The following is a 17,277-nucleotide window of genomic DNA, read 5'->3' as shown; positions in this document are numbered from 1 at the left end:
GCTAAGTCTGTTTTTCTCCTTTCTGATTAGTTCACTAATCATTACATAAGACTTTTCTATCTAATCATAATGCAGCAAAAGAATTCTTAAATACAGCTGTCATGACAGTCTCCTATATAACCTAAAAGTCAAATTTATCACCGCAAACTTGCCCATAAACCTGGCTCTAAAAATTCTTTTGTCTCCCATCCCACAAGAAAACATGCCAGGCTTCTATAAATCCTCAGTTACAATTTCAGAAGTCACCATATGTGCAAAGTAATACATTTTTGTTTTTATAAAGCTATCTGTGCCCCTGAGACCTCAGCTCCTCTCTCTCCATGTCACATCAATGGCCCTGGCCCACTCTGTCCGACCAGGGCCCGGTCCTCTGTTCCTGGCCTCTAATTTGCATGGATGGTGTCTGTGGATCTGTGGATATTGCATTTCCCACTCGGCTTCTCGGACTTCTGGTCTCCTGAGTAGTCTTCATTGTGGTGCCAGCTGCATTGCAGTGAGTTTGAGGAAATGGTGGCTCCCCTCAACTAATTACGCGGCCCTAGTTTCCCTCTACCTAGCCTCCATAATATATTGGTGCAGGAATGCTTCTCACTACTCTCTCGCTCCCAAACACAAAGTTTGTCCCCATGTGGGGTGAACCAGTTACTTTATAAATGACAGAATTAGAATTAGAGTGTTGCAGCACGGAAACAAGCCATTTAAACCTTCAAGTCTCTGCCGATGTTTTTCTCCCCACGAGCCAGCTAGTCTAATCCGATTCCTCTCTCTCCATAGTCTGAATATTACTCTTTTTCAAATATTTCTCTTTTAAGCAACTGTCTAATTAATTCACTTTTAAAGGTACTCATAGACTTTGCTTCAACAAAGGTTTGTGGCAGAGAGTTCTAGTCTAACGACCCTCTGAATAAATGTTTTTTAACCTCCCCTTTAATTCTTTTTCCAATTACCTTAAATTCGTGCCCCTTGCTATTGTCTGAGCAACCAGTAGAAACAACTTAGCACTATTTAACTCTTCATAATCTTGAATATCTTTATCAGGTTACCCCTTCTCAGCTCTAGTGAAAAAGTTCTAACTTCATAAGTCTCTCTTCATAATTGTAACCCCTCTTCTCTGGTAATATGTTTACAATTATATTAGGAAAAAGAGGGTGGTCAAGAGCAATGTGGGCCCCTTAAAAACTGATAATGGTGATATTGTAAATGAAAATAAGGAAATGGCGGACATGTTAAATAATTATTTTGCATCAGTATTTACAGTAGAGGAAAAGGATAGCATGCCGGACGCCCCAAAGAAACTAATTTTGAATCAGGGTTGGGGACTCACCATAATTAACGTAAGCAAATTAACAGCAATGAAGAAAATAATTGCACCTAAAGAGTGACAAATCCCCAGGACCAGATGGTTTCCATCTCAGGGTTTTAAAGGAAGTAGGTGAGAACATTGCAGAAGTTCTAACTATAACCGTCCAAAGTTCTCTTGATTCAGGAACCGTTCCTTTAGATTGGAAATTTGCATATGTCACTCTACTATTTAAGAAAAGTGAGAGAGGGAAACCAGGGAATTATAGACCAGTTAGCCTAACATCTGTTGTCGGGAAATTACTAGAGTCTATGATTAAGGATAGAGTGACTGAACACCTTGAAAATTTTCAGCTGATCAGAGAGAGCCAGCATGGATTTGTAAAGGGTAGGTCATGCCTGACAAACCTGATTGAATTTTTTGAAGAGGTGACTAAAGTAGTGGACAGGGGAATGTCTACGGATGTTGTTTGTATGGACTTCCAGAAGGCATTCGATAAAATCCCTCATAAGAGACTGTTAGCTAAGGTTGAAGCTCATGGAATTGAGGGCAAATTATTAACCTGGTTAGGAAATTGGCCGAGCGGCAGGAGACAGAGATTAGGGATAATGGGCAGGTACTCAAATTGGCAGGTTGTGGCTAGTGGTGTCCCATAGGGATCTGTGTTGGGGCCTCAACTATTCACTGTATTTATTAACGACTTAGATGACGGGACAGAGAGCCACATATCCAAGTTTGCCGATGACACAAAGATAGGCAGCATTGTAAGCAGTGTAGATGGAAGCATAAAATTACAGAGAGATATTAATAGATTAAGTGAATGGGCAAAACTGTGGCAGATGGATTTCATTGTAGGCAAGTGTGAAGTCATCCATTTTGGACCTAAAAAGGATAGATTGGAGTACTTTGTAAGTGGTGAAAAGCTCGAAACAGTGGAGGTCCAAAGAGACTTATGGGGTTCATGTATATAGATCATTAAAATGTAATGGACAGGTACAGAAACTAATCAAAAAGGCTAATTGAATGCTGGCATTTATATCTGGAGGACTAGAATACAAGGGGGCAGAAGTTATGCTACAGTTATACATCTCATTGAAACATATAAGATTCTGAGGGGGCTTGACAGGGTAGGTGCTGAGAGGTTGTTTCCCCTGGCTAGGGAGTCTGGAACTAGGGGGCACAGTTGCAGGATAAGGGATTGGCTGTTTAAGACTGAAATGAGGAGGAATTCTTTCACACAGGGTTGTGAATCTTTGGAATTCTCTACCCGAGAGGGCTGTGAATGCTGAGTCATTGAGTATATTCAAAGCTGAGATAGATTTTTGGACTGTATGGGAATCAAGGGCTATGAGGATCGGGCAGGAAAGTGGACTTGAGGTCGAAAATCAGCCATGATCTTATTGAATGGCGGAGCAGGCTCGAGGGGCCGTATGGCCAACTCCTGCTTCTATTTCTTATGTTCTTACAAAGCACTGGTTAGACCACATCTGGAGTACTGTGTTCAGTTCTGGGCATCGCACCTTAGGAAGGATATATTGGCCTTGGAAGGAGTGCAATGTAAATTTACTAGAATGATACCTGGACTCCAAGGATTAAATTACGAGGGGAGATTACACAAACTAGGGTTGTATTCACTGGAATTTAGAAGATTAAGGGGTGATTTGATTGAAGTTTTCAAGATATTAAGAGGAACTGATAAGGTAGAGAGAGAGAAACAATTTCCACTGGTTGGGGCATCTAGGACTGGGGGACATAGCCTAAAAATTAGAGCCAGGACTTTCAGGAGTGAAGTTAGGAAACACTTCTACACACAAAGGGTGGTAGAAGTTTGGAACACTCTTCCGCAAATGGCAGTTGATGCTAGCTCAATTGTTAATTTTAAATCTGAAATTGATAAGATTTTTGTGAACCAAAGGTTTTAAGGGATATGGGGCTAAGGCGGGTATATGGAGTTAGGTCACAGATCAGCCATGATCTCATTGAATGGCAGAACAGGCTCGAGGGGCTAAATGGCCTACTCCTGTTCCTATGTTCCTCACATCCCAGTGAATCTACACTGCACCATTTCTATTGTTTTTTTTAATCATCCCTCTAACGGGTTACGTTAAACTGTACGCAGCACTACAGCAGTGACCTAATTAAGCTCGACAACAGCGGAAAACTGCTGATGCTGGAAATCTGAAACCAAAACAGAAAATGTTGGAAACATTCATAAGAGATAAGAACAGGAGTAGGTCATATGGCCCCTCGAGCCTGCTCTAGTGTTCAATAAGATCATGGCTGATCTTCAACTTCAACTCCACTTTCCCACCCTATCCCCATACCCCTTGATTCCCTTAGTGAACAAAAATCTATCGATCTCAGCCTTGAATATACTCAACGACTGAGCATCTACAGCCCTCTGGAGTAGAGAATTCCAAAGATTCACAATCCTCTGAGTGAAGACATTTTTACTCATCTCGGTCCTAAATGGCCGACCTCTTATCCTGAGACCATGATCCCTAGTTCTACTCTCTCCAGCCAGGGGAAACAGCCTCTCATCATCTACCCTGTCAAGCCCTCTAAGTATTTTATACTTTTCAATGAAATCACCTCTCGTTCCTCTAAACTTCAGAGAGTACAGGCCCATTCTACTCAATCTCTCCTAATAGGACAACCCTCTCATCCCAGGCAACAATCTAGTGAACCTTTGCTACACCCCTTCTAAGGCAAGTATATTCTTCCTTAGGTAAGGAGACCAAAACTGGACACAGTACTTCAGGTGTGGTCTCACCAGATCCCTGTATAATTGCAGCAAGCCCTCCTTACTCTCATACTCTAAACCCCTTGTAATAAAGGCTAACATAACATTTGCCTTCCTAATTGCTTGCTGTACCTGCATGTTTCAGCAGGTCATGTAGTATCTGTCGAGAGACTAGAGGAGTTTACGCCTTGGATGTGGAACCTTTATCAAGACCTTATTTTGACAAAGGGTCCGAAGCATTAATTCTTTTGTTCTGTCCACAGATGGTATCTGACCTGCTGAGTGTTTCCAGCATTTTCTGTTTTTGGTTTCAGCATTATGTCCTTGCTTTTGTAGTCTACGCCTCTACATACAAAATTGAAGCATTCTGTTTGTCTTATTATGAGCTTATCTACTTGTGCTGCCTTTAATGACTTGTGTATCAATCCACCAAATCCCTTTGCTCCTCTGCTTCATTTAAAATATTGCCATTTGAGGTGCATTTTCTTTTCACATTCTTACTTCCAAAATGTATTACTTCACCATTTTCACATTAAGCTGCATCTGCCACCTATCTGTCCATTCTGCTAGCCGACCTATGTCCTTCTGTGGTCTTTCACAATTCTGGTCACAATTTGACATGCTTCCCAATTTGATAATTGTGATATTGTTCCCACGATTCCCAAGTCCAGATCATTTTTTAAATGTGTAATATGCAGCCTCAGCACAGATCCTTGAGGAACACCACTCCCCACATCTTTCCAGTCTGAGAAACTTCCCTTTAGCCCTACTCTTTGCTTTCTGCCCTCCAGCCATCTCTTTTTATATATATATATTATATATATATATAAATCACCACATTCCTCTTATTTCCATGTGTCATTATATTTCCCATATCTTGTACTTGGTACCTTATCAAAAACTTTCCTTTATCAATGCACTTTCTTTGAATAATTCTGCAAGGCTCATCAAGAGTGACCTGCCTTTTAGAAAATATGTGACGACTGGCCCTGATTAAATCTGTACGGCTCATTTTTGTTATGGAGTTTTGACTAGTCCAAGATGGAATTGAGCGTTCCTAATGATGAATCTTTTTATCCATGCTATGCAGTATTAACAAAAGCTGTGATCTCATGTTTTCTTGGTTCACTGGTGGCACTCTGAGTTAGAAGGTTGTAGGTTTAAAACTCACTCCAAAGACTTGAGCACATAACCTAGGCGGACATTCCAATGCAGTACTGAGGGACTGCTGTACTGTCGGAGGTGCCATCTTTCGGATGAGACGTTAAACCAAGATCCTGTTTACCCTCTAAGGACGTAAAAGATCCCATGGCACTATTCAAAGAAGTGCTGGGGATTGGTATCCTGGCCAACATTTATCCTTCAACCAACATCACTCAAACAGATTATCTGGTCACTTATTTCATTGCTGTTTGTGGGGCCTTGCTGTGCACAAATTGGATGCCATGTCTCTACATTACAACAGTGACTACACTTTCAAAACTGCTTCATTGGCTGTGAAGCACTTTGGGACGCCTGAGGTCATGAAAGGCATTATATGAATGCAAGTTCTTTCTCATTTTTTATCTGCACTGCTTTTTGTCCAGGCAGCACATAACCTACATGAGGATGCCGCACATTATCCACGGAAGATCCATTACCACAATCCACCAGACCTGGCTATGGAGGCTCTAGAGGTACGGAACCAAATGACGAGTAACCAGGATCTCCTGGCTCTGAATACTTGAATATCTCTTGTGGCTTAAAAAATGGTTATTTCAGTGCACGAATATTCTTAGGCTTCCAGTAGATGTAGTTGGATATAAAATGATTTGGATTGTGTTTTAAGTCTACAGAATTAAATTAGATGAATATTTGCATGTTCTCACTTGGTAAGCTCATCCTATTTTTTTTAAAAAAGCATCTTTCGGGATCAACACATCTAGAAGAGAGATCAGTTGCGCTTTAGGCGCTTTGACCTTGGGAATCCTTTGCCTTTTTACAGTGGCTTGTAGTCTCACAAAAGTCAATGCAGCAAAGGATACAGTGTGATTCGACATTAAAAACAAAAGAGAAATTGAGCATTAGTTCTCTATCTTCATAGCCCAGTTTTATTACCTCATGTTTCTGCTTCACTCAATATTTGTTGCAGGATGAGAGAAATTTTTGCATTATATTTAGTGGCCTTTTTATTATTGATTGTATTTACTGGTTCAGTAATGCCACTGCTTTGTGAAAGAAAACTGGACCTTGAATTGATTCTAAACTTTATAGAAATTGTGAAACTTCAAATCTAAATTCTTGTGTGTAGTGTATAACCATCACTGCAGTCACCACACTTCATTAGAGATGAAAAGCTATTTTAAACAAAAAAGTAGTTTCAAGATGGGATCTTGTGGCCAGGAGCCAGAAATTTACATTGCAATTGACCTGAGGAGTTTAGAAGTGACTGCAATGAAATGACCTGTATTTTTCCTGTTCATACCACTTCTCTATAGAGAATAATTGAGCAGTGGCCTTAATAGTTAAACTTTACAACTGGCTCCAGACCTCAGACCGGCTGCATATCCACTAATATGTAATAAAGACAGCAAGATTTTTCATTACAGTATATGTCAATGACTTAATGTGCTTTCTAACCTAGGAAGAAAAAGTGTTAAAGCCATTGCTCACATGCTCCCTGTGGAAAACTAGTACAAACAGGCAAATACAGGTCATTGTAGCCAGCTCGATGTGAATTAGAGGGCAATTGTATAAATTTCTGGCTAAATGACTGCCTTTCTTTAAAAATTGATTTGGATCTGAGTATAAATTAAATCTTGATGCTTGTTTTATCATACTGATCTAACGTTTTAAATGCAGTCCTAAAAATGGTGGAAATGCTTTATATGTTATAATTCAAGTTTATTGTGGATTACTATTGCTGTGTGTGACTATGGAGCTTTTATTTTTAAATGTGGGGATTATCTGTTTATACAAATCATGTGTTGATGTTCAGGTCTACTTCAGGCTTCATGCCTCGATCCTCAAACTGCTGGAGAAGGATGAAGTGACTGTGGACTGTGAGATGCTCTTCAGCTACATAAAAGAGGCAGCTCAGGGACCTTTTGCTAGAGGTGAAGAGAAGAGTACCTTTAAAGTCACTGAGAAGTAAGTGCCATTAAATTCAGATATTGTGATGAAATGTTTCTGATGGGCATGAAGGCAGGGCTTTGCAGCTGGGGACACTGATGACTTTGTTTTTCTTCGATAGTTGACAAATGCTACTTCCTTTTTGGACTCACCGTTAGGAAGTGTAACCTTTTGGAAGAAAAAAATAAAATGGTTGATAAATAGTTCTGATTAGCTTTGTTTTTTTCATCTGTGTTTCAAAAGCCATCTTTCATTTTCATAGAATCATAGAAAGTTATGGCACAGAAGGAGGCCATTCGGCCCATCATGTCTGTACCGGCCGAAGAAGAGCTATCCAGCTTAATCCCACTTTCCGGCACTTGGTCTGTAGCCTTGTAGGTTACGGCACTTCAAGTGCACATCCAAGTCCTTTTTAAATGAGTTGAGGGTTTCTGCCTCTACCACCCTTTCAGGCAGTGAGTTCCAGACCCCCACCACCCTCTGGGTGAAAAAAATTCTCCTCAGCTCCCCTGTAATCCTTCTACCAATTACTTGAAATCTATGCCCCTGGTCACTGACCCCTCTGCTAAGGGAAATATGTCCTCCCTATCCACTCTATCTAGTCCCATCATAATTTTATATACCTCAATTAAATCTCCCCTCAGCCTCCATTGATCCAGAGAAAACAACCCCAGCCTATCCACCTTTTCTCATAGCTAAAATTCTCCAGTCCTGGCAACATCCTCGTAAATCTCGACTGCACCCTCTCCAGTGCAATCACATCTTTCCTGTAATGTGGTGACCAGAACTGTACGCAGTCCTCAAGCTGTGGCCTAACCATTGTTTTATACAGTTCTAGCATAACCTCCCTGCTCTTATATTCTATGCATCAGCTAATAAAGGAAAGTATCCTGTATGCCTTTTTAACCACCTTATCCACCTGTCCTGCTACCTTCAGGGATCTGTGGACATGCACTCCATGGTCATTTTGTCCCTCTACACCTCTCAGTATCCTCCATTTATTGTGTACTCCCTTGCCTTGTTTCCCCTCCCCAAATGTCTTCACACTTCTCTGGATTGAATTCCATTTCCACTTTTCTGCCCACTTGACCAGTTCATTGATATCTTCCTGCAGTCTACAGCTTTCCCCCTCACAATCAACCACACGGCCAATTTTTGTATCATCTGCAAACTTCTTGATCAAGCCCCCCACATTTAAGTCCAAATCATTAATACATACCACAAAAAGCAAGGGACCTAGTACTGAGCCTTGCGGAACCCCACTGGAAGCAGCCTTCCAGTCGCAAAAACACCCGTCAACCATTACCCTTTACTTTAGGCCACTGAGCCAATTTTGGATCCAAATAGCCACTTTCCCTTGGATTCCATGGGCTTTTACTTTTTTGACCAGTCTGCCTTGTTAAAAGCCTTTTTAAAATCCATGTACACTACACCAAACGCGTTACCTTCATCGACCCTCCTTGTTACCTGCTCAAAAAATTCAATCAAGTTAGTCAGACACAACCTTCCCTTAACAAATCCGTGCTGACTGTCCTTGATTACTCTGTGCCTTTTTAAACGACTATTTATCCTGTCGCTCAGAATCGATTCCAATAATTTGCCCACCACCGAGGTTAGATTGACTGGCCTATAATTATTCAGTCTATCTCTTTCTCCCTTTTTAAACAACGGTGCAACGTTAGTAGTCCTCCAATCCTCCGGCACCGTGCCTGTATCCACGGAGGATGGGAAAATGATGGTCAGAGCCTCTGCTATTTCCTCCCTTGCTTCTCGTAGCAGCCTGGGATATATTTCAGCCGGGCCTGGCGATTTATCTACTTTCAAAGATGCTACACCCCTTAATACTTCCTCTCTCACTATGTTTATCCCATCCAATATTTCACACTCCTCCTCCTTAATCTCTGCATCGTCCTCCTCTTTTGTGAAAACCTTTGCAAAGTATTCATTAAGAACCATACCCACATCTTCCGCCTCCACACATAGGTTACCTTTTTGGTCTCTGATAGGCCCTACTCTTTCCTTAGTTATCCTCTTGCTCTTTTTAGGTATAAAACATTTTGGGTTTCCCAGTATTTTTTCATACCCTCTCTTTGCTTTCCTAATTTCCTTTTTAATTTCACCCCTGCACTTTCTATACTCCTCTAGGCTTTCTGTAGTATTGAGCTCTCAGTGTCTGACATAAGCTTCCCTTTCTTGCCTTATCTTACCCTGTATGCACCATGTCATCTAGTGGGCTCTAGATTTGGCAGCCCCACCCTTTTTCTTTGTGGGAACATTTTTTCTCTGAACCCCTTGAATCTTCCCTTTGAATGCCTCCCATTGACACTGGTTTACCGTCAAGTAGCTGTTTCCAGTCCACTTTTGCTAAATCACTTCTCAGCTTAGGAAAATTGGCCTTTCCCCAATTTAGAACTTTTAGTCCTGTTCTATCTCTGTCCTTTTCCATAACAATGCTAAATCTAACTGAATTATGATCTCTCCCCTGATGCTCCTTCCACCTGCCAGACTTCATTCCCTAAAACTAAATCCAGACCTGCCCCCCCTCTTGGGCTTGCTACGTACTGGCTAAAAAGTTCTCTTGAAATTATTTTAAGAATTCTGCACCCTCTATATCCTAGTTAATATTAGGGTAGTTGAAATCCCCTACTATTAATGCCTTATTGTTTTTGCACTTCAGAAATTTGCCTACATATTTGCTCTTCTATCTCCCTCTGACTGGGGGTCTATAGTACACTCCCAGCAGTGTGACTGTTTGGGGGTCTATAGTACACTCCCAGCAGTGTGACTGCCCCTTTTTTGTTCCCTAATTCAACCCATATGGCCACATTTGATGATCCTTCTAATATATCATCCCTCCTCACAGCTGTAATTGTTTCTTTAACCAATATTGCCACCCCCCCCTCCTTTTTTATCCCCCTCTCTATCTCGTCTGAAAACCCTGTAACCAGGAACATTGAGCTGCCATTCCTGCCCCGCTTTAAGCCATGTTTCTTTAATAACGAAGATACCATACTGCCATGTGTCTATCTGTGCCCTTAGCTCATCTGCCTTATTCACTATACTCCTTGCATTCAGGTATATACCATTAAGCACTGCCAAACTCCTTTGTTGTCTATTTTCTAACTTTTGTTTCCTCTGCCTTCCAAACTCACTTACTAATTTTTTGTCTTCCATTTCCAGCTCTGCTTCTCTTCCTTCCGAATCTAAGCTCTGGTTCCCATCCCCCTGCCAAGCTAGTTTAAACCCTCCCCAACAGCACAAGTAAACCTCCCTGCGATGATATTGATCCCGGCCCTGTTGAGGTGCAACCTGTCCGGCTTGTACAGGTCCCACCTCCCCCAGAACCGGTCCCAATGCCCCAGGAATCTAAAGCCTTCCCTCCTGCACCATCTTTCCAGCCACACATTTATCATCTTTATCCTCCTATTTCTATACTCGCTAGCCCGTGGCACCGGGAGTAATACGGAGATTACTACCTAGGAGGTCCTGCTTATTAATCTCTTTCCTAACTCCTTAAAATCTGCCTGCAGGACCTCATCCCTCTTTCTACCTATGTCATTGGTACCGATATGGACCACGACCTCTGGCTGTTCACCCTCCCCCTCCAGAATGTTTTGCAGCCGCTTGGTAACATCCTTGACCCTGGCACCAGGGAGGCAACTTACCATCCTGAAATCACGTCTGCGGCCGCAGAAACGCCTATCTGTTCCCCTAACAATAGAATCCCCTATCACTATCGCTCTCCTGACCTTTCTCATCCCCCTCCCCTGTACAGCTGAGCCATCTATGGTGCTGTGGACTTGGCTGTGGCTGCACTCCCCAGAGGAACCCTCTCTCCCCCCCGCCCCCCCCCAGTATTCAGAACTGAATACTGGTTAGAGAGCGAGATGCCCTCAGGGGCACTACCTGCCTGGTCCTCCTTGTCTGTCTGGTGGTCACCCAGTCCCTCTCTGCCTGCACTCTCTTAAGCTGTGGAATGACCACCTCCAGAAACGTGCAAGTTTTCATACAAGTATGGCATGTAAAAATCTGCTGGAAGTGGGTGTTGGGTGAGGACTAATGGGGATTGACTGTGATGTACCTCACTGCTAAATAGCCTTCAGCTTTCACGTTGAAGGATTTTACATGAAAAATGGACATTTGCGTGAGGTAGTAGAGGACCTATGGAACCGTACCAAAGCAAGGAGTGATCACTTCTGGGTGAGAAAAGGAATGAAGGAAGCGACTGAGAAAAAAGGAAAATGTCTTTAAGAAAAGTAAAAGCAGAATTAGGGAGTAGAATGTCATTTGGGGAGAATACCAAGATGTGTGGGAAAGCAGGATGCCTGGAGGAAGGGGGAAAAGTTGGGAGATTTATAGAAGAATTACAAATGACATTTAATATCTAGAAATATATATATATATATATATGTTACTATAAGATGACGGCCTGACTTAATGCAAAACAAAGATAGCAGGACCAGAGGACATTTTTTTTTATTCGCTCGTGGGATGTGGACGTCGCTGGCGAGGCTGGCATTTATTGCCCATCCCTAATTGCCCTTGAGAAGGTGGTGGTGAGCCGCCTTCTTGAACCGCTGCAGTCCGTGTGGTGAAGGTTCTGCCACAGTGCTGTTAGGAAGGGAGTTCCAGGATTTTGACCCAGTGACGATGAAGGAACGGCGATATATTTCCAAGTCGGGATGGTGTGTGACTTGGAGGGGAATGTGCAGGTGGTGTTGTTCCCTTGTGCCTGCTGCCCTTGTCCTTCTAGGTGGCAGAGGTCGCAGGTTTGGGAGGTGCTGTCGAAGAAGCCTTGGCGTGTTGCTGCAGTGCATCCTGTGGGGATGGTACACACTGCAGCCACAGTGCGCTGCTGGTGAAGGGAGTGAATGTTTAGGGTGGTGGATGGGGTGCCAATCAAGCAAGCTGCTTTGCTGTGGATGATGTCGAGCTTCTTGAGTTTTGTTGGAGCTGCACTCATCCAGGCAAGTGGAGAGTATTCCATCACACTCCTGACTTATGCCTTGCAGATGGTGGAAAGGATTTGGAGAGTCAGGAGGTGAGTCACTCACCACAGAATACCCAGCCTCTGACCTGCTCTTGTAGCCACTGTATTTATGTGGCTGGTCCAGTTAAGTTTCTGGTCAATGGTGACCCCCAGGATGTTGATGGTGGGGGATTCGGCGATGGTAATGCTGTTGAATGTCAAGGGGAGGTGGTTAGATTCTCTCTTGTTGGAGATGATCATTGCCTGGCACTTGTCTGGCGTGAATGTTACTTGCCACTTATGAGCCAAAGCCTGGATGTTGTCAAGGTCTTGCTGCATGTGGGCACGGACTGCTTCATTATCTGAGGGGTTACGAATGGAACTGAACACTGTGCAATCATCAGCGAACATCCCCATTTCTGACCTTATAATGGAGGGAAGGTCATTGATGAAGCAGCTGAAGATGGTTGGGCCTAGGACATTGCCCTGAGGAACTCCTGCAGCAATGTCCTGGGGTTGAGATGATTAGTCTCCAACAACCACTATGATCTTTTGTGCTAGGTATGACTCCAGCCACTGGAGAGTTTTCCCCCTGATTCCCATTGACTTCAATTTTACTAGGGCTCCTTGGTGCCACACTCGGTCAAATGCTGCCTTGATGTCAAGGACAGTCACTCTCACCTCACTTCTGGAATTCAGCTCTTTTGTCCATGATCGACTTTTGACCTGCCAATCGAGAAGCCACAAAGTAACTTTAAATGGGAAAGTCCAGGTAACTAAACTGGCGACATCTGAAGCAACTGCTTGAAATGTAATGGAGAGTTATAACTTTGGACTGGCCTCAGAGCTGACAAAGTGCTGCAATCTACCAGCTAAATGTGCACTGGTGAAATGTGACCAGTTCAGCGAGGAAGACGGGCAGGAGCAAATGGGAAATTACCTCTTGTGGTGGTAGGGGGAGGGGAAGAGAGGTTGGTTAGGAAGTGGCCTTGGAGGCAGGAGAGAGAGGGGTACAAAAATGCCTTGTAGTCGGGAGCTATTGGCAAAACACTTTAGCAGGAAGAGTAGTAAACTCCCTCCGTGGATAGAAGGGCATTCGGTATTAATGGGACCCAAAAATCGCTGCATGAAAAGCATGGATGGTGATATTTCAGGGAGCAATGATTTACCTGTATGTGGTAAGTACATCGGGGATGAAAGACAACAGGAGAAGTTGGTGCCACGAAGTGGCGGCAGAAGACGGTAAGAGCTTAGTGAGGTCCTTAAATTTGTAATGTGGGTGGGCATCAATGGTACCATTTAGTTTATACTGCCTCTCCTCATTCTTCCAACTAAAATGCATCACTTCACAGTTCCGTGTTAAATTTCATCTGCGATGTACCTGCGCATTTCACCAGTCTGTCTATGTCCTTTTTTAAAATTTGTTCATGGGATGTGGGTGTCGCTGATGAGGCCAGCATTTATTGCCCATCCCTAATTGCCCATCCCTAATTGCCCTTGAGAAGGTGGTGGTGAGCTGCCTTCTTGAACCACAGCAGTCCGTGTGGTGAAGGTTCTCCCACAGTGCTGATAGGAAGGGAGTTCCAAGATTTTGACCCAGCGGCGATGAAGGAACGGCGATATATTTCCAAGTCGGGATGGTGTGTGACTTGGAGGGGAACGTACAGGTGGTGTTCCCATGCGCCTGCTGCCCTTGTCCATCCAGGTGGAAGAGGTTCACAGGTTTGGGAGGTGCTGTCGAAGAAGCCTTGGCGAGTTGCTGCAGTGCATCTTGTAGATGGTACACACTGCAGCCACAGTGCGCTGGTGGTGAAGGGAGTGAATGTTTAAGGTGGTGGATGGGGTGCCAATCAAGCAGGTTCCTTTGTCCTTGATGGTGTTGAGCTTCTTGAGTGTTGTTGGAGCTGCACTCATCCAGGCAAGTGGAGAGTATTCCATCACACTCCTGACTTGTGCTTTGTAGATGGGAGGGAAAGACTTTGGGGAGTCAGGAGGTGGGTCACTTGCTACAGAATACCAGCCTTTGATGTGCTCTTGTAGCCACAGTATTTATGTGGCTGGTCCAGTTAAGTTTATGGGGTCAGTGGTAACCCCCAGGATGTTGATGGTGGGGGATTCAGCGATGGTAATGCCGTTGAATGTCAAGGGGCGGTGGTTAGACTCTCTCTTGTTGGAGATGATCATTGCCTGGTACTTGTCTGGTGCGAATGTTACTTGCCACTTATCAGTCCAAGCCTGGATGTTGTCCAGGTCTTGCTGCATGCGGGCACGGACTGCTTCATTATCTGAGTGGTTGTGAATGGAACTGAACACTGTGCAATCATCAGCGAACATCCCCATTTCTGACCTTATGATGGAGGGAAGGTCATTGATGAAGCAGCTGAAGATGGTTGGGCCTAGGACACTGCCCTGAGGAATTCCTGCAGCAATGTCCTGGGGCTGAGATGATTGGCCTCCAACAACCACTACCATCTTCCTTTGTGCTAGGTATGATTCCAGCCACTGGAGAGTTTTCCCCCTGATTCCCATTCTCATAAATTTTACTAGGGCTCCTTGGTGTCACACTCGGTCAAGTGCTGCCTTGATGTCAAAGGCAATCACTCTCACCTCACCTCTGGAATTCAGTTCTTTTGTCCATGCTTGGACCAAGGCTGTAATGAGGTCTGGAGCCGAGTGGTCCTGGCGGAACCCAAACTGAGCATCGGTGAGCAGGTTATTGGTAAGTATGTGCCACTTGATTGCACTGTCGACGACACCTTTCATCACTTTGCTGATGATTGAGAGTAGACTGATGGAGTGATAATTGTCTGGATTGGATTTGTCCTGCTTTTTGTGGACAAGACATAACTGGGCAATTTTCCACATTGTCGGGTAGATGCCAGTGTTGTAGCTGTACTGGAACAGGGCCCATAGCCTTTGTTGTATCCAGTGAACTCAGCCGTTTCTTGATTTCACAATACAGAACTTCGACTCTTTATCCTCGTGGCAGTGGCAGCGTGGGTAAAGAGGTATTTTCAGGAGGAGGCCATTCAGCCCCTTGAACCATTCAATGGCTGATCTGTATCTTAACTGTATCTACCTGCCTTGGTTCTGGAGCCCTAATACCCTTGCCTCGCAAAAATTTATCAATCTCAGTTTTAAAATTTTCAATTGAACCCCTGCCTCAATAACTTTTTGGAGAGAGAGAGAGAGAGAGTTCCAGATTTCCACTACCCTTTGTGTGAAGAAGTGTGTCCTGACAACACCTCTGACTGGCTTAGCTCTGATTTTAAGGTTATGCCCCCTTGTTCTGGACTCCCCCACCAGAGGCAATAGTTCCTCTCTATCTACCCTATTAACTCCTTTAATCATCTTGATTGTCTCAATTTGATCACACCTTAATCTTCTATATTCAAGGGAATATAAGCCTGGTCTATGCAACCTGCCCTCATAATTTAATCCTTTTAGCCCTGATATCATTCTGGTGAATCTGCGCTGCAGCCCCTCCAAGGCCAATATATCCTTCCTGAGATGTGGTGCCCAGAACTGAATGCAGTACTCCAAATGGGGTCTGACTAGAGCTTTATATAACTAACATAACTTCCACCTTGTGCAATTGCGGTCCTCTTGACATAAAGGCCAACATTCCATTAGCCGCCTCATTATTTTTTGTACCTGTTCACTAGCTTTTAGTGATTTCTGTACTTGGACCGCTAAATCTCTCTGCTCATCCACAGTTCCTAGCTTCTTGCCATTTAGAAAATATTCCGACCTGTCTTTCTTGGGTCCAAACCTCACACTTCCCCATACTGAACTTCATCTGCCACAGTTTTGCCCACTCACTTGATCAATCAATGTCTCTTTACAACTTTCCGATCCCATCTACACTACTTACTATGCCACCTAACTTAATGCCATCAGCAAACTTGGATATACAGATCTTTATTCCTTCATCTAAGTCATTGATCAATATAGTGAAAAGCTGGGGCCCCAGTACAGATTCCTGGAGACACCACTAGTCACATCCTGCCAATTTGAGCACATACCCTTATTCTCTGTCTCTTACCTTCTAACTCATTCCCTATCCAAACCGATAGGTTGCCTCCAATTCCATGCATTCTCATTTTTGTACTAGATTTCCAAGTTTTGTGTCATCTGCAAACTTTGAAATTATGCTCTGTATACCCAAATCCATGTCATTAATATATATCAAAAAGAGCAGTGGTCCTAATACCGACCCCTGGGGACACCCTGTGTACTTCCCTCCAGTCTGAAAAATAACCATTTACCGCTATTGTCTGCTTTCTCTCTCTTAGCCAATTTTGTATCCGCACTGCCACTGTCCCTTTAAAGCCATGGGCTTCAATTTTGCTGACAAGTCTATTATGTGGTACTATATCAAATGCCTTTTGAAAGTCCATATACACCACATCAACTGCACTACCTGTATCGATCCTCTCCGTTACTTCATCAAAGAACTCAATCAAGTTAGTCAAACACGATTTGCCTTTAACAAACCCGTGCTGGTTGTCATTTATTAACCCATATTTTCCAAGTGACAATTAATTTTGTCTCGGATTATTATCTCCCCACCACTGACTTTGGGCTGACTGGCCTGTAGTTGTCGGGTTTATCCCTCTTTTTTTGAACAGGGATGTACTATTTGAAATCTTCCAGTCCCCTGGCACCGCTCCCACATCTAAGGAGGACTGAAAGATTGTGGTCAGCTTCTGCTATCTCCATAGTTGATCACTAATTAAAGGTGCACCAGCACTGTGAAGTAGCTAAAGAGAAAGGATGGATACTAAGGAGCTTTTTCCCTTCGCTGAGGGTTCTATAACAAGGGGACATAGATTCAAGGTAAAAGGCGGGAGGTTTAGAGGGGATTTGAGAAAGAACTTTTTCACCCAGAGGGTGGTTGGAGTCTGGAACTCGCTGCTTGAAAGGGTTGTGGAGGCAGGAACCCTCACAACATTCAAGAAGCATTTGGATGAGCACTTGAAATGCCATAGCATACAAGGCTACGGACCAAATGCTGGAATATGGGATTAGAGTAGACAGGGCTTGATGGCCGGCGCGGACACGATGGGCCGAAGGGCCTCTATCCGTGCTGTATAACTCTATGACTCTAAAGCAAATAGGGTTTTAGGTTGTATTGTAAGGACCAAAGAGTAT

At 43.6% G+C, this 17,277-nt stretch overlaps 1 protein-coding gene across 3 annotated transcripts in view; it reads left to right on the top strand.

The window, feature by feature from the left end:
• The window catches only part of cabin1 (calcineurin binding protein 1), a 483,310-nt gene that overhangs the window by 105,760 nt on the left and 360,273 nt on the right, over positions 1-17,277 (top strand). For all 3 annotated transcript variants that reach the window (XM_068005469.1, XM_068005470.1, XM_068005468.1), the window contains exons 24-25: positions 5,630-5,719; positions 7,021-7,172. In XM_068005469.1, coding sequence (XP_067861570.1) covers positions 5,630-5,719; positions 7,021-7,172 — 242 coding nt within the window. The remainder of the gene's footprint in view (positions 1-5,629; positions 5,720-7,020; positions 7,173-17,277) is intronic.

Source organism: Heptranchias perlo, chromosome 25 (genome assembly GCF_035084215.1).
Source record: "Heptranchias perlo isolate sHepPer1 chromosome 25, sHepPer1.hap1, whole genome shotgun sequence".
NCBI classification, from domain to species: domain Eukaryota; kingdom Metazoa; phylum Chordata; class Chondrichthyes; order Hexanchiformes; family Hexanchidae; genus Heptranchias; species Heptranchias perlo.
This window is presented reverse-complemented; position numbering and strand designations above follow the sequence as displayed.